The 26,888-nt window shown below is 47.6% G+C and overlaps 1 protein-coding gene across 4 annotated transcripts in view; it reads left to right on the top strand.

Moving 5' to 3' along the window:
- LOC138511129 (NACHT, LRR and PYD domains-containing protein 3-like) overlaps positions 1 to 26,888 on the top strand; it is a 1,063,058-nt gene that overhangs the window by 104,682 nt on the left and 931,488 nt on the right. For all 4 annotated transcript variants that reach the window (XR_011280574.1, XM_069626613.1, XM_069626614.1 and 1 more), the window contains one exon: positions 22,153 to 24,472. Coding sequence is in view for 3 of the 4 variants with exons in the window: in XM_069626613.1 (XP_069482714.1) it covers positions 22,153 to 24,472 (2,320 nt within the window). In the remaining variant the exon portion in view is untranslated. The remainder of the gene's footprint in view (positions 1 to 22,152; positions 24,473 to 26,888) is intronic.

Here is a 26,888-nt window from a genome sequence, read left to right as displayed (position 1 = left end):
TAGGCAACCCACTAGGCAACCCATGATCAGTCCACATTTACCTGGCACATTTCTTACTGCACATCGGAGCAAACGACCTTCTGTTCAACACTGGAGAAGGATGACTGGTTTTCCAGGTGTTTTCCAACCTTCATTGTCCTGGCAACTCCCGTGGAAAATCTCGTATACCTTACTGCACCGCCTAGGAACACGGCGATTCACGCGTCAAGTGAGATGAACTGCTGTCAATCACGTTTATCTTTTGCCATCACATGATTTTCCACGCTGCCGCATTTTGCATCATGTGACCACAACTAAACATTCAAAAGCGCCGGAAACCATGTTGGCAGCGCTTCTCAGCTGCTTCTCATAAGGACTGTTTGGCGTTATTGTTTTCATCAAGGATTCGTTGGCTCTACGACCACGGACTGTTTTTTGGATACTCTACTTCTTCCTGGCTTCATCTGTTACCTTTGCCCTGGAACTTTTCTTGCTTGGTTCTAAATGTTATTCGACCCTACACCTTCTTCACGGATTGCTCAAACGAACTCTCCCTTGCTTGGATCTTGTGCTTTGAACTGGTTTCGACCCCATTACGTGTTTTTGAACTCCTCTGTTGAACTCTTGTTGTCAACCTACCCAGGTGTGGAATTGCCAGCCTAGCCTCTCTGAAACCCGACCCACTGTCTCTGCGGATGGCCCCTATTGCATGACAACCTGGCTCACAGTACACCTAGGTAAGCCTTGCTTCAATCAAATCCTTATTACTGTGTTCATATTGCATTAGTGTGATAACCGTCTATTGCCTTACAGCGGTCAAAGGGGTTCTTCAGGCGTTTCCTGGTTCCATTTGAAGGCTCACTACACCTGTGGCCTCAAAGATTGCACATACAGTTTTGGTCATTCTGTCTGTGTGGTACTTGGGGACGGAGGTTTTCAATAATCGGCACGACCATCAAGATCATAACACCTGGCACATGCAGAATGGGAAGTAATGTTTGGCCTAGGCTTTAAATTGATTGATAAGAACAGACACACGCACACACAGAGCTTGCAGTTTATCTGCTTGGTGAAACTTTCATTTAATTGGTCTTTAATGAGCAAGAAATCAGCGGTGGCAGTTGTTCCTGCCAGCGGGTGCAAGTCGTGGCTCCGACCAGAGGAAGAGATGGTCTCGAAGAGGAAGAAAGCTGAAGGTCGTTGCACTGCCAGGGAAGAAACCAGTCGCAGAGTTTCCTGGTGAAAAGGTACAACCCTTTTATTTGCGGTTAGTGGTGAAGCGTGGCTATCCGGCTGCCGGGTTGCTTGGCATGGGCGATTGGACCACGAGACGTCCAGGAAGGCGAAAAAAAGGCAAACTGGTTAGTCCCACCAGTTCAAAGGAAAGAAGACTCCCCTGGAAGAAGATCTCCTCTGTCGTCGGGGAAGTGGTGAGGTCGTACAGCAGGGCTCCACCGGTGGTGTCATCGTTGTAGATGGCTCAGCTTATCCCCTCTTCGGATTCTTTAGGTCCTGTGGCGACTTCTAAAGTTCCAGTCCCCAAAGCCTTGCTTTTATGCAGAAAAACCCCCATTCAACAGCCTAGCTGTCACTCAAACATGCTAAGTGGTGAGCTGGGCGGCTCACCACTGGGCCAATCACACAAGAATGCGACTTGAGTTGCCTAGGCAACTCAGTCCAGGGTGCCAAAAGCCCCCTCCCACACATCCTGTAGACCCCGGACAGAGTGGCAACACTTGGAGGGCTTCTGTGCAGAGGCCCGCCAAAAAGTGGAACAAAGGGCTCAACTTGGGTAAGAGTTTCAGAGGCGAACAGAAACGCCATTTTAAAACCGAGTCCTGGCAAAAAGACCCAACCGGGGAATTAATATTAAATAAATAACCCGGCGGTATCTTTAACATTGCACCAAAAAGTGGTGCATTTAAAATAAATGGGAAAATCCCATAAGAAATATTCTGGTGGAATATTACCGTGGTATCCACTGCCACCAGCCAGAAACTCGACAAGGGGAGACGGGACAGTACCCCCTTGGGAAGCAGACCCAGGGGCAATCGAATTACCTCTACCAGTACTTCCACAATATGATGGTTTGTACTGGTTCTGTTCACAATTGAGACTAGTAAAGCCAATGGTGACTTTACATGCCCTGGGAGACAGTAGTCAGTCCCAAGGTATGGAGTCTATGTTTGGGGGTCACTATGACACCCCTGTGTTACTGCACTGAGGGTGCTGTGTAACACACATACCAAAAACACATGAAGCCCTATGGAGTAAAAGACCCCATAGCCCATAAACACATACACAGTCAAAGGACATTCTCAAATCATGCCTAAGAGTGGGAGAAAAAGAGTCTCACTCTTAGCAGGAGAAAAAAAAATAAACCCCAAAAATCCAGCAAAGCTGCTGGGGGACTCACTAGGTTTGGGAAATTAGCCTTAACAGAGAATTCTCCCTAACAGCCAACTCGTCAAATCATGGTACATTAAATCAAAGACATGAGGGTCCCAAAGAGAATGAAATGACGACGTCTAAGAAAAAAAGCGCAGAGGTGACGGTTTCTAAAAATGATGTAATTTCCTAACCGACAGCAAGAAATGGATTGCCGGCGACTCCTGTCAGCAAAAACCCAATGAACAAACAAATGACATTGTTTGGGATATTTACAGGGAACGCCAAAACAGTGATGAGTAAAACGACTCAGCTCCTGCAATGCAGATGAAAAGTAAAAAGGAAATCTCAAACAACAAGTTTCAATAAATAGAAGTCAACAGACAAATCCAAACAAGCGACCAAGAATTGAGTCTGAGGTATATTCAACACATTCTATATCGTCCTCTATTGAATTATGCAATCTCTCGAATTATTCAGACGAAATAGACGAGGAGACTGAGTCTCCACATATAACTGTCAGTGTGGGCCAGTGTGGGTCAAGTTCACAATTCAATTTCCTTGTGAACTGAAGGAATATCCCACATTCAATCAAACTCAGCAAGAGAAGCTGGCCAAAATAAGAAAGCCGGAATCATGACACACCGTGAAGAAGTGAAGTTCGACTGTGATATAAAAAAACTTGAGCCAAGAAGTGCAACCATCTCCTCTGAAAGAAAGACAAGCAAAGTCTCAGCGATTCTAAACCCACGTACTACATCGGCTAAATTTCAAAATCAAGCAAAATCACTGGGAACTGAGTCTTCAAATCGAAATAACAACATGTAATCCAATATTCAGAAAGTGCGCATAGAAAACATACTTGTAGATGAGAACGAAGTAAATTTGAACAGAGGGAATATCATGCGCCTGTTACATAGCATTCCTTCGTTGCGTACAATAAATTCAGAGGACATAGGAATCGTAGAGGGTATAACTGAGGATTGCTCTGATAAGGTAATACTACATATTAAGACACATGTAGTGAGAAAAACCGTCCTAGTTGCAAGAGTTTTGTTTTGGATTTGAAATTTCAATGTAAAAGGATGAGGAAAGTCGAAAGGTTGAGCATGAGAACGGGCCAATAAACCAGGAATCTGCAGCAGGCCCGGAACAGCGGAGCTGCCTAATATCGAATACATGGATGTCACTCAATAGCACCCTCCGCGAGGGCATCTAAGAGTGGCTGGTGGTACTGAGATAGACGCAGGGCTTCAAATCTGCCTAATATCGAATACATGGATGTCATTCAATAGCACCCTCCGCTAGGGCATCTAAGAGCGGCTGGTGATACTGAGATAGACGCAGGGCTTCAAATCTGCCTAATTTCGAATACATGGATGTCACTCAATAGCACCCTCCGCTAGGGCATCTAAGAGCGGCTGGTGGTACTGAGATAGACGCAAGGCTTCAAATCTGCCTAAAAGTGAATGCATGGATGTTTCTCAATGATACCCACCAAGAGGACGTCTGGGGGCTGCTAAGGGAACTGCGGTTGGCGAATTAAGAGTTGTGCATAATATAATATATGGGTTAGAATTATAAAAAAAGGTAGCTCCAATTCTGTGAGCCGCTTTAACATCACCCCTGTATTCAGGTAACAGATATAAGGATAATATTGTGGATTATTTTACTAGTAGATGTTTACGATTAAGAGACTAGACTTACTGGTTGTAAAGACTGCAAGGGGGGGGGTCTGTACTTCTGCTCTCTATATGGCAGAGGAGAGGCACAGAGGATCCCAGCCAAGATTCTCTATTATTGGTACGTGGTCGAGCAATCAAGGCCTAGCTTCTCAGGAGGTGATGCAGGCAGGTTCTTAGGTACAGTGTAGTCCCCAACCCCCCACAAAGGAATGTCCACACACTGTATTACTGAAAACACAGTCTTTATATAATTAATATTCAAGGTTATGTACACTATCACAATAACTCACTTTGTACTCAGAAAATCAACAATGGTAAATATATACAGTTCTAAGTGGTACCACAATTATTATCAGATCTCATTAAAGTGCACCAACTATACTCTGGTCAAATGCCACACAGATCAAATTAATAAGGAAACCAACAATAGACATAGGAGGAAAGCAGTTGGTTAGAACAATTAGAATACTGGCCCCTTCCATTAGACACAGGTCTGTGTGGAGATCCTCCCACCTGGGCAACCTGTAAAGTAAAGATATATCACAAGCCCAATCCATATATTGTTCTATGAGTCTTATTTCCTTCTATAATAGTTCTACCACGCCAATGTACCTGGTGGAGCAGAGTTTGTTGTTGGGTCGTCGATGGATCCTTCTTGAGGGGCTCCCTTTAAGGCAGGAGCCACGGATCGTCGATATCCCACGAGGAAAAATGGTTGAACGACGACCGTGAGGTGGCAGCTTCGTTCCTAGCGGTGCTCGGCAACGACAGAGCGTTGGCGTCCTGCAAGGAAGAGGCGTGCGGGGCACCTCGATGACGATAGTTCAGGACCGCAAAGAGATTGTGAAGAACTGTGGGTCAGCAAGGGTGTCGAGTCGTCCGTTGTCTCTACAGTCGTCAGGTGGCGGGAAACCCACCGGGGGATGCTCCACGGTGCGTCAGCGGCCTTGACTTTCTCCGGCGGGACAAAGGGGTCGACGATGCAGGTGAGAGCGTCCTTGGATCAAATGTTACTTAGGCAAAGGGAGCACGGCGGCTCTGGTCGGCGATGGCAGTCATCGACAGTGATCGAAAACAGTGTCCTGGCGCTTCTCCTTGTGATTCCGCAGCGGTCCCCGTCCCTGGTCGGCAGCCTATCGTAGGTCTGTCTACCAGGGAGTTTTGGCAAAGATTAGCAGTACACGATGGTCCCTCATAGCTCGGGAAGAGGGCACCTAACCAGCGCCTCTCTGGGTCAGTCCTTGGAGACACAGCAGCTTTCAGATTGGTGAAGTAGAGCAGCAGCAAGACTTCTCTACCAGCAGGGCTTCAAGGTTAAGCTTCACTTTCAACTCCAGTTACTCTTTGTAGTTTGGACATCAGTTTATGAACAATTTCCAGTGGTGAGAGGTCCCCAGATATACTATTCCTTCTCTCGTCTACACTGCTGGTTCACACTCAGCAGCCAATCGTACAGAAGGGCATTCATGCAGTCAGTCAGCCAATCAGGCATACAGTGCATTCAGACCCTACTCCTGCCTCTCAGACCCTCACAACACGGAATGTGTATTGGGACAAGTACCGAGCCATTCAACACTACACAATGCATTCATACCAGTTTCGGGCAGGGCTGTCTCAGTCATTGTGTCAAACACCAGAAACCAGACATCCACAACAAGAAGTGCATATTGGTCACACACTCCATTCACCCAGGTCCCACCCACAGGGTGTACCCACAACATACAGTCACTGGGAAGGCTCCAGCCAGTCTGGCCTGGCCTTCACAACAACACCATATATGGAACTTCCACCCAACAGCCAGTTAGGGGGAAGGGACAGAGTCAGTGGATCCCAGGACTTTGGGAAAACAAGGTAACAGGCAATAGTAAGCAAGAGGCCACAAGGGCCATCTTGTTTCCTATCAGGAATCAGCTGATTCCAATGGCAGGGCATGGGTATCCCAAAATGGAGGATACTCAGAGCACCTGTCAAATTCAGCATGGTGCTGCCACCAGCCTATACCCTGCTCTGTGGGTCACACACAGGTGCCCAAAAACATACACTAGGGGCACAGGGTTGTACCCCCACCCATAGGTGCCATAAAGGTATCCCATGGGCCTGTACACCCAACCAAAAGAGAGAGCTGCACCACCAGGAGTCCCACATGAACTCCTGTGTGGAAAACACAACAGAACACACGATAAAAAGCAGTAAAGGACAAGGATACGGAGGCCCTGTCCCTCCGATGCATTTCCAGCATCACAGTCGCCCCACGCAGACTGAGGTTAGCGTGCCTAATCTCCCACGAGATAGACACCTCATCCAGACTGTCAACATACCTTCTGGAAAGGCCATCTGCATTATCGTGACTCTTCCCTGGTCTATGCTCTATGGTGAAGTCTAGCCCTTGCAGGTTAATGGACCACCTGAGCAGTTTCAGGTTCTCACCCTTCATCTGCATAAGCCACTTCAGGGGCTTATGATCTGTTTGGACCTTGAAGGTAGATCCTGTAAGGTAGGGCCTAAAACGCCTAAGGCTCCAAACTATGCTAAAACATTCCTTTTCAACAGTAGCCCACCTACGTTCTCTACCCTTGAGTTGTCTACTTATTAATATGATAGGATGTTCTCTCCCTTTGTCATCTAACTGGGACAAGACAGCTCCAATTCCGGTGTTGCAGGCGTCAGTTTGAACGATAAAAGGCTTGCTGTAATCAGGCGCACACAACACAGGTGCCCTACACAGACATTCTTTCAAGCCATCAAAGGCCCTCTGAAAGTTTTCAGTCCAATTAACCCTCCTAGGCTGTTTGGGTGAAGTCAGAGCTGTCAGGGGTGCAGCTATGGTTCCATAGTCTGCCATGAAATTGCAATAGTACCCAGTGAGGCCCAAAAAGGCTCTCACCTGGGTTTGAGTAGTGGGAGTCTCCCAGTCATGTACATCCTGTACTTTACTGGGGAGAGGTTGGTTTTGACCCCCCTCCTACCTCATGACCAAGATACGTGACTTTCCCCTGAACTATCTGGCACTTGGTGGCCTTGATAGTGAGGTTAGCCCTTTTCAAGGCCTGCAACACCTTATCCAGATGTGTCAACTGTGTCAACAGGTGGAACTGTAGATGGCAATGTTTTCTAAGTAGGCCACACAAAAGGCCTCCAGCCCACTGAGTGCATGATTGACCAATCTCTGGAAGGTGGCAGGGGCATCTTCAACCCAAAAGGCATGACCCTAAACTGGTAGAGTCCCTCAGGTGTTGAGAAGGCCGTCTTTTCCTTGGCATGGTCTGTCAGAGCTATTTTCCAATATCCTGAGATAAGGTCAAAGGTGCTCACAAATTTGGCAGCACCTATGGTGTCCACGAGCTCCTCAGCCCTGGGCAGTGGGTGCAAATCCATTTTGGTGATGGCATTGACTCCTCGGTAGTCCACACAGAACCTCCAATCCTTGTTACCTGCCTGGGAACTTGTCTTGGGGGAAAAGGACCACTGGACTGGACCAGGGACTGGTTGAGGGTTCAATAACACCCGGATCCAACATCTTGTCGACCTCAGCCTGGATGTGGTTCTTAACGGTATCTGACATACGGTAGCCCCCGCTTTTGACAGGCGCACTGTCACCAGTGTCAATTTTGTGCCTACACCAAGGTGTAAGGCCTGGTGTCAGTGAGAACAGAGAGGCATACTGCCAGAGCATAGCCCTGCAGGCCTTCTGCTGCTCTGTCATCAGATCGGGAGAGCGATGTACTCCCTCCACTGAGCCATCCTGAGGGTTGCTATGCAGTAAATCAGGAAGGGGCTCACTCTCATCCTCGTCTTGCTCTGAAGCTAGCAAGAGACATGAGAGTTCTGCTCGTCTGTGGAAAGGCCTGAGCCTGTTAACATGGAATACCCGAGGGGCTACCCCAGGCACTTCCATGTCAACCAAATAATTGACTTCGCCCATCTTGGAGATGATCCTGAAAGGTCCAGTCCACTTGTCTGCCAATGCCCGAGGCTTGGTAGGCTCCATCACAAGGATTTCCTGTCCCGGAGTCCAATCCACTTGCGAGGCTTTAAGGTCATGCCAGTTCAGTTCCTGGCTGGCCTTGAGATTTGCTGTCGCCTGACCCATCATCTGTGTCATCCTCCGTCTGAGGCCTAAAACATTGTCCCCCACTTGCTTGGCGGGACCTGGAGGGGTGGCCTCCAAACCTTCTCTGATCAAGGCAAAGGGGCCCCCTCACGGGATGTCCAAAGAGTAACTCAAAGGGGCTGAAACCAACACCCTCTTGAGGTACCTCTCTGTAAGCAAACAGCAGGCATGGCAGGAGGAGATCCCATTTCCTCCATAGGGGCTCTTCCAAAGCACCTAGCATGTCCTTGAGAGTTTTATTAAATTCCTTAACCAGACCACTTGTCTGGAGATGGTAAGAGGTGGAGAACGTGTAGGTTACCCGCACTCTTTCCACATGGTTTTCATGTAACTAGACATGAAGTTGGACCCTCTATCAGAGACAACCTCCTTAGGGAATCCAACACGGGTAAAAATGCCCAGGAGAGCCCTGGCAACCACCTTGGCAGTAATAGTCCGAAGGGGTATAGCCTCAGGGTACCTGGTGGCATGATCAATCAAGACCAGGATGAACCGATGTCTACTTGAAGTGGGAGGGTCAAGGGGACCGACAATGTCGATGCTCACCCTCTCAAACGATGTACCAACCACTGGCAATGGCTACAGTGGGGCAATGACACTGCCTCCAGTCTTGCCAGACAACTAACAAGGTGGGCAGGTCCTGCAGTGGGACTCCACTTCTACTCCCATCCGAGTCCAGTAGAAATGGGCAGAGAGCTTCTTGAACAAGATGACCAGCTAAGGGCACCTCATGCGCCAACTGCAGCAGGAAGGGCCTGTAAACCTGGGGTACCACAAACCTCTTGAGGGCACCAAGTTCAGGCTTAGTGGGCTCACTAACAAGGAGCTCACCCTCTCAATAGATCCGGAATGTCCTAGGCACTTCTCCTTGTGCCTGGGACAGGGCCTGTTTCCTCAGACCCTCGAGAGAGTGGCACTCTCTCTGTCCCTTATAGAAGTCCGCCCGGGAAGTTCCCCCTTCAGCCAGCAGGCATTGAAGATCAGGGTGGTCCTCCAGGTTCAGAAACTCTCCCACAGGAGAGTCTTCTGTCTCTTCTCCCTCAGGAGTTGAGTTTGGGTTTTCCACTGGACCCAGCCCGTCCGGAGCATGGATCCCAAACGGGTGCTGTAGGAACAGCAGGAAGAGAAGGAGCCCCCCTCGCAGAGGTGGCCTTCTTGTTCTTCTGTCTTCTTGCCTTAGGCCTCGCCTTTGGCTCGTGTACCTGACTCACAGCCAGACCCTGTGTCACCTGTGACCTAGTGACTGCAGCAGCCGTCATGGGAAGACCATCCGAGATCAACCCCAACTCTACTAGATCATTACCTAACAGAATGTTAGCAGGGACATTGTCCTGAACCAGGACAGGAAGCTTTGCTGTCTTATCTCCAATCATGAGTGTGACTAAGGCTATAGGCGATAATTTGGGAGGCCCACCAGCTAACCTGGTGGTTCTCAGTGGAGCACATACATAGTCCTCTGGCTTGAGCAGGGTCCTGTCCACCACTGTCATGCTCGCCCCAGTGTCTCTCAAACCAGTAGAAGGCTGGCCATTCAAGAGGACACTTCTCAAATTTCTACGGGTGTTCTGTGGGATAGTCACCTGTACTTCTGTGTATTGGTCCCAGGCCCCAAGGGACACTAAGGAAATCTCTACTGGAGCACCAAATGTGATCCCTGTAGAGGAGGGGAGGACAGTGGCCTCCACCTCAGACATGGGGTAAGGGTAGGTCAGGCTGACAGCCTGTACTCCAAGTGCCTTACCTTTACACTTGGAGTCACCCTTCTTGTGATCCAGAGCCCCACATTCCCAACAGGTGCCAGAAATGCGGGGTACGGTACTGGAACCACTGGGAGCCTGCTTTGCAGCAGGTGGACCACTACTCTTATTCCCACCCACAACAGACTTATCCACTAGGTTTTGGGGTCTTCGGAGAGGAAGGTTTTGGTTTACCCGACTGACTGCTTTTGGGACTCCTCAGCTTTCTGAGAGGCCCCCTTTTCTTTGTCCTTGTCCTTCCCACTGGAGTCCTTAGGGGACACCCAGTGGGAGACCCACTTGTCAGCCAACCTAGCCAGCTTAAAGGGATCCAAAATGTTCTGTCAGCAACAAACTGACGCAGCTCCGGTGAACAGGCTTCAGAAAAATGCTCAAAAAACAACAGGTGGGACAATTCAACAAAGGTTTTTGCCTTGTATCCATCAATCCACCCCATCATGTTCATGTGCGCAGCACTCACCCAGTCGACCCAAGACACATTCTCTCTTTTCTTGAAATCCCTGAACCTTTTAAGGCATTGGGTAGGTGTCTTGCCAAACTTGGCAATCAAAGCAGACTTCATGCTCTCATACTCACCCCTGTCTTCCACATTCAGTTACAGAATACAGTCATATCCAGTTTGAGGCACTCTGCTTAACAAACACTTATCCCAATCTCTTTTGTGAACATCATGAATTGCACAAGCAATTTCAAAAGCTTTAATCCACTGGAGGATATCAGAACCCTCCACAAACCCTCCACAAACACACCAACCAAATCTTTCATAAACTTGGTGGCTGGGGACCTGACACTCTTAACCGGTTTAGAGGAAGTCTTCACTCTAGCCTTCTCTAGCTGGATTATTTGGTGCTCAGTGTCCCTATCTTTGAGTATCACTTGCTGTGCCAACTCCTCTTTCTTCAACTCAGCTTCTGTTGCCAACTTTTTGTATTGAAAGGCTAACTGTTCCCGTTGTAGCTCCAATTTTAAAAGTTCAATCTTCAGGGCTTCCCCCTGAAGAGCAATGCTGGGGTTTGGAACAGAGGCAGCAGGAATGGTGGCATTCCCAGAATCAGATTCAGCAGAAACCCCAGGAGCAGAGTCCTCATTGGTTGCATTCCCCCCCTCATCAAGAGTTTCACCATCGGTCTGGTAGTCCACCAGGGCAGCTATCAGCTCAGCCCTAGACTTATCCACAAAGTCTAACTCTCCGGCTTCACAAGCACTCTGGAGAGCCTCTAAGCTCATCCTAGTCAATTTACCATTTGCAATAGACTCCATTGCTTGTAATGCAGTTATCTTTTACACAACTAAACCTTAATTTAATAATGTGCAGATATTTTGTAAGTGGCATGGTTATACACTGATTCTTAAAACCATAAACATCCCACCGCTGCCACCAGTGTAACGACTGGAGAGGGGTGTCTGTATTTCTGCTCGCTATATGGCAGAGGAGAGGCAAAGTGTACAAAGAGTACAAAGTGAGTTATTGTGATAGTGTACATAACCTTGAATATTAATTATATAAAGACTGTGTTTTAACTAATACAGTGAGTGGACATTCCTTTGTGGGGGATTGGGGGCTACACTGTTGTTAGGCAGAATCCTATGCAGTTCCCTTATGGAGCACTACAGAAGATTAAGACTACAGGTATATGCAATAAATCCCCTTTGGTATCAGTCTGTACCACACAGATTTAGTTGGTAGCTGTGGCTGAGCAGTCAAACTTATTTCAAGAGGGAAATGAGCAGTATTCAGGGTTTACACAATAGGACTACCATACTATGGAACAAAGAAACACTGACCAAAGCTTTGTATCAAAAAGAATATATATATTTTTTTTACACACTCTTAAATCAGCACACAAATCACTATTATTAAAGCAAGTTAAAACAGTCAGGCAAAGTATACACAACTCCCTATTTAAATTGTAGACAAGTTTGAGCAAGAGTGACAACTGAGCAAAACGTCACAGTGTACAACCAAGCAGAAATGGCACTCTAACAATTTCTTCAGAGGGAGGGAAAGGTCAAGTTATACAGGGTTAGACTCCTAAACACACCAGCAACACTTCCCAATTGGATTGTGAACAAGTTAGGCAAGGCAGTACTTTAGCATAAGCAATACTTAGGTGAAAACCGAGCAAAATGGCACTTCAACAATATATAAAGGGGAAGGAAAGGTGGTTATAAGAGTTTAGGTGCGCCGACACATTTTTTTATGAAAAGCAATCTAGAGAAAGCAGTTGTAACTGAAATAGCCAGAGTCAATAGGTGTGTGCCAGAGTCAATGGTACAGGGCAATGTGCCCAGGAACAAACGATTCTTGTAGCTGCAGTCAAGTCTTTGTTTAACGATTGAAAAGGCAGTTGCAGAAGGTAAAAAGACAATGTTAGACGAAAGGGACGGCCAGTCCAGAAGGTAAGTAAAGGATTTAAAGCACCTTTAGCAGTACCCAGCGAAACGGAGGCCTGGCAGTTCCGGCAGTTTGGGAGATCCAGCAGAGGAAGAGAGGCTCTTGTCGTGGAGGAAGTTTCGAGTCACTGCACTGCCCAGGGAAGAAGCCGGCCGCGGTGATGCCAAAACGAAATAAAAGGTACGCTCCTTTAAATCACGCTCGTGGTGGACGGGTGCCTGGCTATCCGGTCTGCAAGTGTTTGGCACTGGCCATTCAACCAAGGCAGGTCCTGGAAGGCGATTGGCGAACTGGTTGGCCCCACCAGCTCAAGGGAAGAAGACTCTTGCAGGTGAAGATCTTCTCGGGTCGTTGGAGAAAAGTGGTGAGGATCTGCAGCAGGGCTTCACCGGTGGCTCAGTCGTTGCAGATGTCTTTCAGCTTCTCTCCTCTTCAGGTTTCTCAGGTCCAGTGGCAACGTCTTGTCCTGCAGTCCTCAGAGCCCTGCTTTTATGCAGAAAACCCCCCATTCATACAGCCTAGCTGTCACTCACACAGTGGTGTGGCTATGCCGGCGGGATAACCCCCCAGCCTATCAGGACAGAGTGCAACTTGGGTTGCTTACGCAACCCTGTCCAGGGTGCCTATTCCCCCTCCCACACATCCTTTCTACCCCAGAAAGGAGGGCTTCTGTGTAGAAATCCGCCAAGAGGACAAACAAAGGATCCCAGACCTGGGTTAGGATTACAGAGGAAGACATGAGAAAGAGATTTTAACAGAGATATGGCAAAAATACCCAACCAGAGAATAAATAATAATTAAATAAACCGACGGTATGTTTGAGGCTACTATTTAAAAAGATAGCCTCGAACAATGGGAAAATTCCATAGGAAACTATTCGCGGTTAAACGAAAAGTGGTAGAACCACTGCCACCAGCCATACTCTGATAAAAGGGGGACAAGAATTGTCCCCTACAAAACAGACACAGGGGAAACATTATTAACCCCTCCAGTACTTCCATATAAGATGGTTTGTACCGGTTCTGTTCCATAGATTTGACTAGTAAAGCCAATGGTGACTTTACATGCCCTGGGAGACAGTAGGCAGTCCCAGGGTATGGAGTCTATGTTTGGGGGTCACTATGACACCCCTGTGTTACTGCACTGAGGGTGCTCTGTAACACACAGAAATAAGATGATACCTATGAGGGTGAGAAAAACCCCATAGACCATAAGCACAAAAAATAGCCTAAAACACACATCAGCAATATCTAAGAGTGGGAAAAAGAGTCTCACTCTTAGCAGGAGAAAAAAAAACCTTCAAATCCTGCAAAGCTGCTGGGGGACTCTATAGGTAAGGGAAATTAGCCTTTAAAGAGAATTCTCCCTAACTCCCTAACACTCGCCCCCTCCACACCAGACTAAGGGACATGGGGATCTAATCCCCTCCTGGATGAGTCTCTTACCTCTAGTTAGTTAAAAACACCCTAGAGAGACCATCAGCATTTTGGTGGTGACATCCTGATCTATGCTCAAAGGTTTTCCTTTGTAAGCTAAATGACCCACAAACCCTGTCTGGCACATCTTTCCTATTTAAGGTATAAGGGAGCTGATCTAACAGTCCCCTGGAAGTTGCAACAACTTCTGAACCCAAGATAGGTTTTCTCATGGGGTCCTTAAGAAGGATTCCCTTAGATCTAGAAGGGCCTCCATGGTTCCTCACCACCTCTCTTTCAAGAGAATGTTGGGTCTCAGGCATCCGGGTTGGAGGGTCAGAGGTCAAGCCAAGTACAGGCTTCCTCTTCTTCTGAGATCTGGTTCTACCTGGTGGAGGAGTTTCTTTCCTAACACTAGTTTTTTCTTTGGAGTCTTCAGTAGAAGAGTCCACAGTCTTAAGGTTTTTAGCCTTGGGCCTATAGTTCCTGGATTTCCACCAGCTTTGAGAATTACTAGTTCTCACAGGCCTAGAGCGGGGTCCAATCTGTCTATCCACCTCTTCCTCAGACATGGGGGGGGGCTCAAAGACTCTACAATTGGATGGACATTGATGGAGCCTGGTTGGGGCTCCCATTTCCCTACTATCCTAGCCTCAGATTTGCCTGGGTTAGAGGTCAACTTACTAACACCAGGGCTTGCAGAGGGGTTCTCTGTAGAGGTTGCCACAGGTTCATAGTGGTCTTTTAAGGTTGCCTCTCTAGCCAATTTGGTTTGGTTCTGTTTTCTCTCACTGGGAGGCCTGGGGCTACTGGATACTACTCCTAGAGTTTTTACATCATTCCCCAACAGGACTCTCCCAGGCACCTCAGTCTGAACACTGACAGGAATCCTCACTGTCATGTTATTACACTGAACGAGGGCTGGTAGAATAGGAACCATCTGGACAGGAACTCCAGCAAATTTTGTGGGGCCTTTGGGTGCCTTAGCAACATCCTCAGGCTTGAAAAAGCTTTCGTCCACTACTGTTCTGCTGGCCCAGTGTCTCTCCTGGCAGGAGTATCCTGGCCATTGACAAGAACACTGTCCATGTAGTACACTTTAGAGTTTTCAGGAAGGCAGTCATACACACCCCTATTCTGTTTGCGAACCAGACCCATGGACTCTAAGGATACAGTTGCTTGAAGACCCAAGGGTGCTTCAGCAAACAATTCATAATGGGCACTAGCCATTTGTACTTCCTCCTCAGGAGCGAAGGCTAAGGAGACTGTGCTGATCCCTGCAGGTTTACCCTTGCACCTCGGATCACCCTTTATATGGTCAGTAGACCCACAAATATAGCATTTTCCAAATGCTCTCAGGAATGGGGGTTTCTGCTGACCTACCTCTGGTTGGGCCCCAGAGGGTTCACTAGCCCTATTTGGTTTCCCAGGTGGCTTACCCTGGCTATTATGTTGTTTATGGCCCTCTTTGGTATGGGAGGTATTAGAATTCTCTGGGTTCTCTTTTGGTGGCTGCTTCCCCTCATCCTTCTTCTGACTTGCCCCAGATTCCTTATGAGTTGCCCTGTTGGCAACCCACAAGTCAGCAGCCTTGCCTCACTTCCTAGGATCCATTTCCTAAAAAATCAGCCAAGTGCTGTCTGAGCTGAGGAGAGCAGGCATCATAAATAGACTCCAACATAACAAGATTTCTCATTCCCTCATAAGTGTTAACTCTGTAACCCTTAATCCATCCCTCTAAGTTCTTCAAACATTCACTCACCCAGGTAGCCCAAGGGGTACCATCATGCTTTTTGAGGGTCCTAAACCTCTTAAGGTACTGACCTAGTTTCAGGGTGTTTTGAATGTAGTTCCCTGTTCTTCCGAGGTTGTCAAGGAGTATATTCTGCCCTTAGGTATTTTCGCATTGGGCATCAGATCGATCGGGCAATCGTAGGGCCTATGAGGGGGTAATGTAGCTGCACAACCCTTATCAGAGACGTCCTGGTATTCATGATATTCTACAGGAATCCCGGAAACCAAGGAGCCCACTATGTGCTGATGAATATCAACGTCCATGGAAGGGGTATCATCCAATGCGATTCGGGCCACTGCGCCTAACAGTTGGGAGGAGAATCAGTCCCTGACATGAGTGAGACATGTGGTCTGACAGAACGTTGATTCGAAAAACAGCTTGCCAGAAGCCCAGTCTATCACAGGGTTGTGAAGCCGTAGCCAAGGTATTCCAAGGATAAGGCCAAATTGTGGTGTTGCTATCAGGTCGAAAGTGATTGTTTCCCTGTGAGTTTCCTGGAGTGTCAAGAATAAGGGAGCTGTCTGCTGTCGGATAGGGCCGAGATGAAGGCCGTGCCATCCACTGCTTACACTGGCTCGGGTTGTGTCTTAGTTTGCAAAGGCAGGTTCAAGGATAGGGCTAAGACATTGTCAATGTAGTTCCCCGTGGCACCAGAATCAATAACGATATGCACTACGTGAGTTACTTCGGAGGAGTAGGACAGGTCAGCCTGAACCATTATGGGTTTGGTTGTTGGGTGTTCAAGCATGGTCAATCTGAGGGCTTGATCACAGCTCGCCTGTGCCCCCATGGTTAAGGGCGAGCCTTCTGAAAACCTGAGGGCTTGAGTCGGGGGCATTGTGGGCATACCTTGATGTAGTGGCCATTAAGGCCACAGTAAAAGCAGGCATTTGCTGTCCTTCTACGCTCCCTCTCTGTGGGCGTAATTGGGCTGCGAACCCCCCCGATTTGCATGGGTTCTCCTTGAGATTCAGATACAACCGATCGGCCCGAGGAAAACCCTGCCTCTGATTTCCTTTCAGCCCGCCTAGCATCTACTTGGAGGGCCAGATCAACAAGCTCTTGGTATTGAGCTGGCAGTGAGGGTACTGCTGCCAGAGCGTCTTTCATTGCATCACTCAAGCCTTTATAGAAAACAACTGCCATCTTATTTTCGGGCCAAGCGGTCTCTACGGCCAATTGGTTGTATCGAGTGATGTAATCAATGAGAATGTTTTTCCTTGAGTTAGGTTTCGTAATTCAAGATCCCGTGATTGTGCTTTATGTCTGGTATCGAATACTTTGGTCATCTCTGACATTAGTAGATTGAAATCATACAATGCCGGACTGTCACCTTCTAACAGAAGGTGACAGCCCAATGTGACAGAGTAAAATCTGCTTTGGTAGTCGAATCAGGGAAGGCCTGGGGTTTGCATAAGAAGTGTAATTTGCACTGATTGAGAAAGGTACGAAACTCTCCCTGGAATTTCTCAGGGGCAGCCAAAGAGAATGGCGTGGGGACAATGGCCTGGGCTGTTATGGTTGGGGGGTTTTGAGGGTTCCTTGGTGCAGGAGCGGGATCCCCAAATTCGGGGTCAGCGGGTAGGGCAGCGGGTAGGGCATGGCGTTTGCTCTGAATTGTATCAAGGCATTGGTGAATCGCTGCTGTAGCGGCGGCCATGTCAGAGCGCAACACGGAAATGGCTTGGACTAAAGCAGTCACCGGGTCCACAGCGGAGGGATCCATGTTCCGAGCGATAGAAGGCTTCTCAGTCTGTCAAGACTTGAAGATCACGAGGAACAAGAATACCTCCGTCCCTAAGCAACCAACAGCGAGACAGTAAACACTTGCTGTTCGAGGATTAGGGCCACAGGTGGTAGGAGCAGGATACCCAGGTGGTCCGGATGGCTGCTGTAAGGAAAAAAGGGCAGGTAAGGAAAAGAACAGGCAGGGCAATGCAAGGTAGAATATCAATAGAAAGAAAGTCACCTACCAGGGACCAGTAGATGAAATGCAGGAAATGGTGGGGTAATACCTGTTCCCTGAGCATAGGCCAGGTGTCCAACATAGCAATGCTGATGGGTTGTCCGGAATGTTTAACCGACCTGAACAAAAAACTCATCCAGGGGTGGATTAGTTCCCCCTGTCCTTAGTCTGGGAGAGGCGAGTGTTAGGAAAGATTTCACATTTGAATGTAATTTTCCCTCCATGTGTCATCCCCCATACTTTTTGCTGCTGTTTCACACCCTGATCTAACCTTTGCCAGAGAAGCGCAGCCCTCAGCCGCACTCCTCTGGGCTTTCGCTCTATTCTTATGGGGAAACTGACATGCCCTTAAGACAGTCAGTCCTGGGAGACTCTGTTTCCCTTAGTCCTTTCCTCATGTTGCAGCTTTTGTGCAACATGTAACAAGAGTGCAATGTAACTTACTTTACTGCACCCTTGGGTCTCTAGTCATTCCAAAGGCCCTAGAAACTCTTGCTGGACTTATTATGAACTGTGCAGGTGTGTCACAGATAGGTTTCTTTTGAACCCTTTCTTTGCCATGTTACAGCGTTTGGCACGAATAGGTGGCCTGACTCCAAAATGGTCATACCACGCGGTTCTTTGTCCTGTCCTTTGGCCACCGTGCCCCTTCACCTTCCCCAGGTCGAGCCGACCCGGGTCAGTCCTTATTTGGTTATGCACTTTCGCACGAAACCCAAAGCTTTCGCGGGCTTCTGCATTTCTTGTGTGTGTGCCTCCAGTATGTGGGCTGGGATGTCTGTTCCCAATACACATCCTGGGTGCCAGAGAGTCTGGAGTGTCCTGAATGCCTGGGACCACCGTGGTCCGTGATTGGTCCACATATGGAGTGAGTGTTTGTGAGCAGATCTCCCATTGGGTCCTCTCCGTTTTGGCGCGAAGGGAACTTTGGATAAGAGGAGGCCGAAAACGCCACTACCATGTCGATCTCCTGAGTTCACATGAACAAAGGATAAGGTGCCAAGTATCCTGCAACAAGAAGCCGAGTCGAGGACCCGCTGGGGACCCGCTGGAAGGTTTGGCACCCTGAGCCCGCTGTCGTCCTGCGAGACCCCTCTGCATCTGATCGTCCTAGAAGGTCTGCGAAGGCGCTTCGAACCATTGGAATAGCGGGACCAACTATTCTCGGCACCTTCATCAAACCCTGCAAGTAAGCCTCTTCGGAAGTGTCCCTGGGCCAACCAGTGGGCTGACCAGCTTACGCAGGACGTTTGCTCTGTCACCGCCGCCGTTTCGAGGAAGCCCTCGAAACTTGGTATCCTGCTTGCTCTGTGTTCCTGGCACCCTCGCACCGAATTTCGTACACTTGACATTCCCAGGTCTGAAGTGAGACGAGTGTGCCCGGACTGGAGTAAAGGCGGTTACTATGTTGCCTTGCTGCAGCAACGACCTGTGCAAGTTCGCTGCACTTGTGACCCCCTTGACCCTGAATCCTGCTACCGCGGAGACTACACAGTATCGAGACATCCTGATTGTCGCATCTGAACCTGCCAGCAAAGTGAACAGAACTGGCGAAGTCTGGGTCTTCCTACGTCGGGGACCGGTGAGTAGTCCATACCCCAACCGGTGGCCCCTAGCGCAGGAACCCATTTCTTTTTTACCGCTGTCACGATATAGCAGCTCCATCACGCACTCTCACCCAGCCTCTGCCCGCAAGCGGAGGTCTTGCTTGAGTAGTGGGGACTTGTTCTTCATCAACTCATCCACCTTCCTGAACGGTCAGAGACCCTTGAAGAGACCCTATTTTGTCAATTGGCACAAGCGCGTGCAGGTACTATTGAGCATAAGGCTCCTCTCTTCGTAGGGCTTGGACTGCCTCTTAGGTGTGTGGAACTGGGTCTAACGATTACTTGCACTGCCTGTTTTCCTCCCCATCTAGGTGGTCCACATATTTCGTGCTTTTAACTCCTTAGACCCCTCGGTCTTGTATATATATTGTATTGATTGTGATGTGTTGGTTTACTGCAGTATTATTGTGATTCTTTGCTATGGTCGATGTTACAAAGGCCTTGTAATAAATGTGTCTATATTTTAAATATAGCACCTGTCTGGAGTCATTTGTTAGTGTCCTTGCTTTGTGTGCTCATTGACGTCTTTAAGTCACCCTCACCCCTCTTGAGACTTAGTCTTGACCGCCGCCATCGCTACCCTGATTGGTCTGGCTTGTCCAGAGGTTACCCTGTTCCAAGAAAATAGGCTGGCCTTCTGAACCTCTGCCCCTCCAGGTCAGAGTTCAGAAATCTATCTTAACACTTCCCTCTTATAAATTTTGCTTCCTCTGTTGACAATATCCAAGTACTCCTGGCAACGTTAAATCGTGAACTGTCTGACTGTGTGATCCTCGACAACAGGAACCCTGTTCCACTTGACACTGGCGCAGGCCTATTGACTTTTATCTTCTTGTCAGAAAGCGTTCTCTGATTCTGTCTGCCTTGACAAAAGTATTGCCTATGATTTTTGTCCCCAACTCTCTTGTGTTAACTCAGGTGCTAAGTGTGTTTTAACTCCGGTAACATTTCTTCCCGCGGGTACGCGTTTCTTTAGTAAGACCGAACTGTCATTACTGTCAAAAAGTTATCGCATATGTATTCCCGGTAACGCCTTTGTTTCATAACACCGGTCTGTCAAATCCTAAGGTTTTTACCTTGATTTGCTCTGTACTAAGAGAATTGGTTGTGTGTAGTGTATTTTACGTGTGGTTTTAATTTAATAGAAGTGAAGTGTTTTGTGAACAGATGGTCTAGAAATAAATGGACTTTTACTTTTCAACCTGAAACCTTGAGTCAGTGTTTGCTTGAGTCACAGTAATTGTAGTCCCTTTGTATAATCTCTGCTACTGCTCATATTCTCTTGAGATAAGTCTGGCTGCTCCGCTACTGCTACCACTGTAATAGTGTAGTACAGGCTTGTACCAAAGGTGAACCTGTATTACCACTTGTAGTCTTAATTGTGTGTAGTGGTGCCTAAGGGCACTGCACAGGATTCTGCCTAACTGGTTTAGCCACGACTCATCCTTGTACTCCTGCAGAGCAGAAGTCATTTTGCAACACTTTTCATGGGTTTCCCTGACGGTTCATGGTCATTAGCTGAGGCATGTACAGGACTGATCATTTAAGGCACAGAGAAGCCTATTGCTGGAGCCATGTCGCTTAGCTGTGGGGGCTAAGTAGGTGGTTTTGCCACTACTCATCCTTGTACTCATGCAGAGCAGAAGCCATGTTGTCACACTTTACTTGGTTTCCCTGACATTTCATAGTCATTAGCAGAGGCATGTACAGGACTGATCACAATCTAGCACAGCACCCCCCTCCCATCCATCCATAGGGATTCTTCCCAGTTCATATTCATTAGTGTCTTAGCTGCCCCCCTTCACAGCGCTGGATGCCTGTTCAGTCCCAGGACCAGGTGACAAACCTTCTGCATGGCTGAGGATGGAGGCGTCCAAGATCACACGAATGTCTGCAGTGTTCGTTTTTGCGAAACTGAGATTTTGCAAATTAGCCCTGTTCAAAGCAGGGTGTCCCCTAAAGTAGATTCATGCACACCCAGTAGTGCAGGCCACAGTGGCCACTGTGTTCATGTGTACATGCTTGGAAGTGTGATGGTTCTTGGAGCTCTGCATGGCATTGCCCACCCACCATTTCTCCATCTGTAGCCAGTGCAGAGGCTGCGCTCCCACGTGTGGTGCAGAATGTGTTCATTGATGTGGCATTTTGCCTGGCACAGCACAGACCAAGCAGGCAGTGGTGTGGGCTCTCTGGCCTGACCTCAAATGCTAAAGCGAGCTGTGCCACAATGTCTTTGCTGCATTCAGTCAAGAGACTTATGCAACATTCTCCTCTTACAGGTGGTGCTTACATGACACACACACTCCATGTAGCACTAGTGACACCGCCTGCCCACTTCCACTAAATGCCAAAGATGTGTACATGCCTCACACCTAGCGCTAAACACAGGTGTGTCAAATCTAGCGCTTTGTGCGAAGGTATTTTACTGGTGTGTATCCAATGGGCTCTCTCACAAAGTATTCCTGGAGCAGCCCCTGAGACTCAGGACACACAGATAATCTGTGTTTCGTGCCCCTCCCTGACCGCCAAGCATCCGTACCTTCCCCGGAAGTTGGCAGGAAGACTAGGGGCCACATCTGGAGTGAACAAGCCTCTGGTAGGGTGTGCTTTAAATATAGCGCCTAGTGTGCAAACTGCGAGCTTGTGAGGCACAGAAAATAAAGCCTGTCTCAAACAAAATGTCCAAGGGCGTAGCTTGGCTTTCTGTGCAGTTCAGATAAACACATTCTGGCAAATGTGATCCACTCAAACTCTGTAAAAGTACAACAATAACTGCTTACCCTATAATGATGCTTAAAGCCATACTAGCCTCTACCCATCCCCCTCTTTGCAAGGTCTTAGCAACTGCTTTGAATCTCCAGAAGCTGGCATCAGACATATGGAAAGTACTAGAGCTTTGGTCAGTGCTGAGAATCAGGCGATTCCAAATGTGTCCGAATGTGTTCGCCCTGGCCTAGTGTTCAACATGAATGTTTATAATGTAAAAAGAATACATCCCATTAGTAACTTGCCCATTTCTTTTCCTTTCTTCTCCATGTGTTTGCGTCTGCGCAGAAATAGAAACCAAGGAGAAGTTTAAAGAACTTATGAAAAGAAGATTCAGGGCGATGGAAGATGAGAACAGACTGCCGGGTGAAAGAGTGCTGTTACAAGACTGTTACACAAAATTGCTAATATTGAAGAAGCAACGTCCGAAGAAAGAGAGAGAAGATGAAATAATGGCCTCTGGAAGGAGGCATCTGAAGCTCATGGCCCGGCGGGCTGCCCATTCCTACTCTAGCATCCAAGACTTATTCAAGCCTGAAAAGGATGAGCACATCCCCAGCACTGTAGTGCTCCAGGGAGTGGCCGGCATTGGGAAGACCATGACCGCCCAAAAGATCCTGCTGGACTGGGCATCAGGCCACCTCTTCCAGGACATGTTCCAATATGTGTTCTATATTCAATGCAGAGAACTGAACCAGCTTGGAGGGCAGCCGACCATCGCTGACATTATATTGCACATATGTGGGGGGAAATCCCTCCTGACAATGGAAGCTATAGAGGCTGAACCCCAAAAAGTGCTCTTCATTATCGATGGCTTTGATGAACTTAAATTACCCAAAGATTTGCCCCGAGATGATCCCGAAAAAAAACCTGCGTCCAACAAATCAATAATCGATTTGGTAAGAAGACGGTACCTTCCAGAGTCCTTTCTCCTCATCACCACCAGACCAACTGCTTTGGAGGCCCTCGCCCAGTATCTTGTGAAGTGTGGGAACGATGAGCGATTTGCAGAGATTCTTGGGTTTTCTGAAGATGACAGGAAGGAATATTTCAACAAGTTCTTTGGAAATATATATTTCAACACGTTCTTTGGAAATAAAAGCCAGGGTGCACAAGCTTTTAATGTTGTAAAAGAAAATGAAATTCTCTATACCATGTGCTTTGTACCCATTGTGTGCTGGATTGTCTGCAAAGCCATTAAACAACAGATGGAGACGAAAAAAGAGTTTGCACATCTTTCAAAATCCACTACTTCAGTCTACCTGCTCTTTCTGTCCGGTTTATTAGTGAAACAAAGCACTGGTTCCCAGCGGAGCACGGTTAGCAATAACCTGAAGAGGTTGTGTTCCTTGGCCTACGAAGGAATCCGCCAGCAGAAAATACTCTTTGAGGATGAGGACCTTACTAGACATGGTGTAGACATCCCAGCCGTCCAATCACTCTTCCTAACCAATTACCTCTTTAGGAAAGATGACAAAAGGTACAATCTCTACAGCTTTCTCCATCTGAGCTTACAAGAGTTCTTTGCAGCCTTGTATTTTATCTTGGGAGAAGATGAGGCGAGGGCAGAACACACAGAGAATCTATGTGAACAGGGAGGAGATGAGGCGAGGGCAGAGCACACAGAGAATCTGCAGGGACAGGGAGGAGATGAGGCGAGGGCAGAGCACACAGAGAATCTGCAGGGACAGGGAGAAGATGAGGCGAGGGCAGAGCACACAGAGAATCTGCAAGGACAGGGAGGAGATGAGGCGAGGGCAGAGCACACAGAGAATCTGCAGGGACAGGGAGGAGATGAGGCGAGGGCAGAGCACACAGAGAATCTGCAGGGACAGGGAGGAGATGAGGCGAGGGCAGAGCACACAGAGAATCTGCAGGGACAGGGACGAGATGAGGCGAGGGCAGGGCACACAGAGAATCTGCAGGGACAGGGAGGAGATGAGGAGATGGCAGAGTACACAGAAAATCTGCCGGGACAGGGAGAAGATGAGGAGATGGAGGAGTATACAGAGAGTCTGCTTGGAGAGGAAGAAGATGAGGAGATGGAGGAGTATACAGAGAGTCTGCTTGGAGAGGAAGAAGATGAGGAGATGGAAGAGTATACAAAGAGTCTGCTTGGACAGGTGACCCGCTTATTGCGAGACTATAGGCGACATGGTCACTTGATGCTGACTGTGCGCTTTCTATTTGGGCTTCTCAACTCTGACCTCCTGGAAAAGATGCAGGGAAGCTTCCAATGGAAGATTTCAAGAGAGATAAAAGCTGCTTTACTGGAGTGGGTGAAGTCGGAACTGAAGCGATGCGACAGCAGCAAGAGCACCTTCGGGGGCATGAGCGATCGGGGATGGGATCGCCAGCTGGAGCTGTTCCGCTGCTTATACGAGACTCAAGATGCAGAGTTTGTGAAACAAGCAACAGAGGATGGGATAGACGTAGACGTGGATGATGAACATTTAGAACGTTTAAGGAGGAGCGCCATGGATCGCAGAGCACTTGGTTTTTATTTAGAACATTATTCCAGAGTTAAAAGCATGAGGGTTTCTATGGAGGACGATCCTGAATTTTGGAGAGCACTAGCACCAGCTCTAAGGAAATGCTCCTGGTTGAGGTAAGTCCAGCAATGTATTCACTCTGTTCAGATCATGTCACAGAAGGTCCTGCAGGATGATTTCTAGAAAAGCTTCTTATATATACAGCTTATTTTCACATGTGCACATGTCATGTACCCCATCACGGCACATACTAATGACCTGCTATAGTGAACATGCCAGTATCAAAAGGCTGGTCCTACTACATGTGGGGATAAACATGTTAACATGTTGCCTGCTGTAAAGAAGAGCATTCAAGACTGTGTGTCTGGGGGGTGGAGGTCTAGAGCCCTCTCTCTCTCGCTCTCTTTCTTCTCTTTCTCTCTCTTACTTTCTCTTTTTTTGCTCGCTCTCTTTCTCTCTTTTACTCTTTCACTCTTTTGCTCTGTCTCTGTGTCTCTCTCTTTCTTTCTCTCTTTCGTTCTTTCTTTCTTTCCTCTCTCTCTTTCTCATTCCCTCTCTCTTTCTCTCTTTCACTCTGTATCTCTGTGTCTCTCTCGCTATTGCTCTCTCTTTCCCTCTTTTTCATTCTTTCTCTTTCACTCTCTCTTTTTTCTCTTTTCTTCTCTCTTTTTCTCTCTCTCTTTCTATCTTTCTGTATCTCTCTCTCTCTTGCTCTTTTTCTCTCTTTCGCTCTATCCCTCTGTGTCTCTCTCGCTCTTTCTCTCTCTCTTTTTCTTGCTCACTCTCTTTCTCTCTCTTTCCCTCTCTTTATCTCTTTTGCTCTCTTTCGCTCTGTCTCTCTGTGTCTCTCTCGCTCTTTCTCTCTCTCTTTTTCTCACGCTCTCTCTTTCGCTATTTCTTTTTCTGTCTTTCTCTGTCTTTCTCTCTGTCTCTGTCTCTCTCTCTCGCTTTTCCTCTCTCTTTCTGTCTTTCACTCTTTTCCTCTCTTTTGCTCTTTCTCTCTGTGGTTCTCTCTCGCTCTTTCTCTCTTCCTTTTTCTCGCTCTCTCTCTTTTGCTCTTTCTTTCTCTCTTTTGCACTTTCTTTATCTCTTTCCCTGTCTTGCTTTCTCTTTCACTTCATTTTGCTCTCTTTTTCTTTCTCTCCTCTATCTCTCTCTTCCTCTCTTTCTATTTATTTCCCTCTCTCTTCCTATCTTTTCTCTCTCTTTCTCTTTCACACTCATTCTGTCTCATTCTCTCTCTTTCTCTCTGTCTCTCTGTGTCTCTCTTGCGCTCTTTCTCTTTTTCTTGCTCACTCTCTTTCTCTCTCTTTCCCTCTCTTTATCTCTTTTTCTCTCTTTCTCTGTGTCTCTCTCGCGCTCTTTCTCTCTTTTTCTTGCTCACTCTCTTTTGCTCTTTTTACTCGTTTTCTCTGTCTTTCTTCTCTTTCTCTCTTTTTCTCACTTCTCTTTCTCTCTTTGTCTCTCGCTCTCTTCTCTTTCTCTCTTTCTCTTTCACCCTTACTTTCTCTCTCTTTCTCTCTCTCTCTTTCTCACTCTGCAGTAGGTGTGTGGATTGTGCATGTTCTGCTTACGTGCATGGAATCCTGGACGATGCATGGAAGCCCAACGTTATCACACATGTCAAGGAAGAACCCCCATGATTTATTCTACCCTCGTATCGACACAATATTTTAATATCGAAGTAAGTCAAAAAATCCACTTCCCTGAAAAAGCAGCAATGTTGCAGGAACAGTAGAGTAGGACAGTGACAGCAGTGAATAAAAGCATCACAACACAGTTACACAATCACCTTAACACATCACACACATGCATCCTTCAGGATGGCCTTGTGATTTCCCTTTCTCTAGTAGAGTAGGACAGTGACAGCAGTGAATAAAAGCATCACAACACAGTTACACAATCGCCTTAACACATCACACACATGCATCCTTCAGGATGGCCTTGTGATATCCCTGTCTCTAGTAGAGTAGGACAGTGACAGCAGTGAATAAAAGCATCACAACACAGTTACACAATCGCCTTAACACATCACACACATGCATCCTTCAGGATGGCCTTGTGATATCCCTGTCTCTAGTAGAGTAGGGCAGTGACAGCAGTGAATAAAAGCATGACAACACACTTACACAATCGCCTTAACATATCACACACATGCATCCTTCAGGATGGCCTTGTGATATCCCTGTCTCTAGTAGAGTAGGGCAGTGACAGCAGTGAATAAAAGCATCACAACACAGTTACACAATCGCCTTAACACATCACACACATGCACCCTTCAAGGTTGCCTTCTGATATCCCTGTCTCTAGTAGAGTAGGACAGTGACAGCAGTGAATAAAAGCATCACAGCACACTTACACAATCACCTTAACACATCACACACATGCATCCTTCAGGATGGCCTTGTGATATCCCTGTCTCTAGTAGAGTAGGACAGTGACAGCAGTGAATAAAAGCATCACAGCACACTTACACAATCACCTTAACACATCACACACATGCATCCTTCAGGATGGCCTTGTGATATCCCT

This window comes from Ambystoma mexicanum, chromosome 6p (genome assembly GCF_040938575.1).
Source record: "Ambystoma mexicanum isolate Mex_15411 chromosome 6p, UKY_AmexF1_1, whole genome shotgun sequence".
Taxonomy (NCBI): Eukaryota; Metazoa; Chordata; class Amphibia; order Caudata; family Ambystomatidae; genus Ambystoma; species Ambystoma mexicanum.
This window is presented reverse-complemented; position numbering and strand designations above follow the sequence as displayed.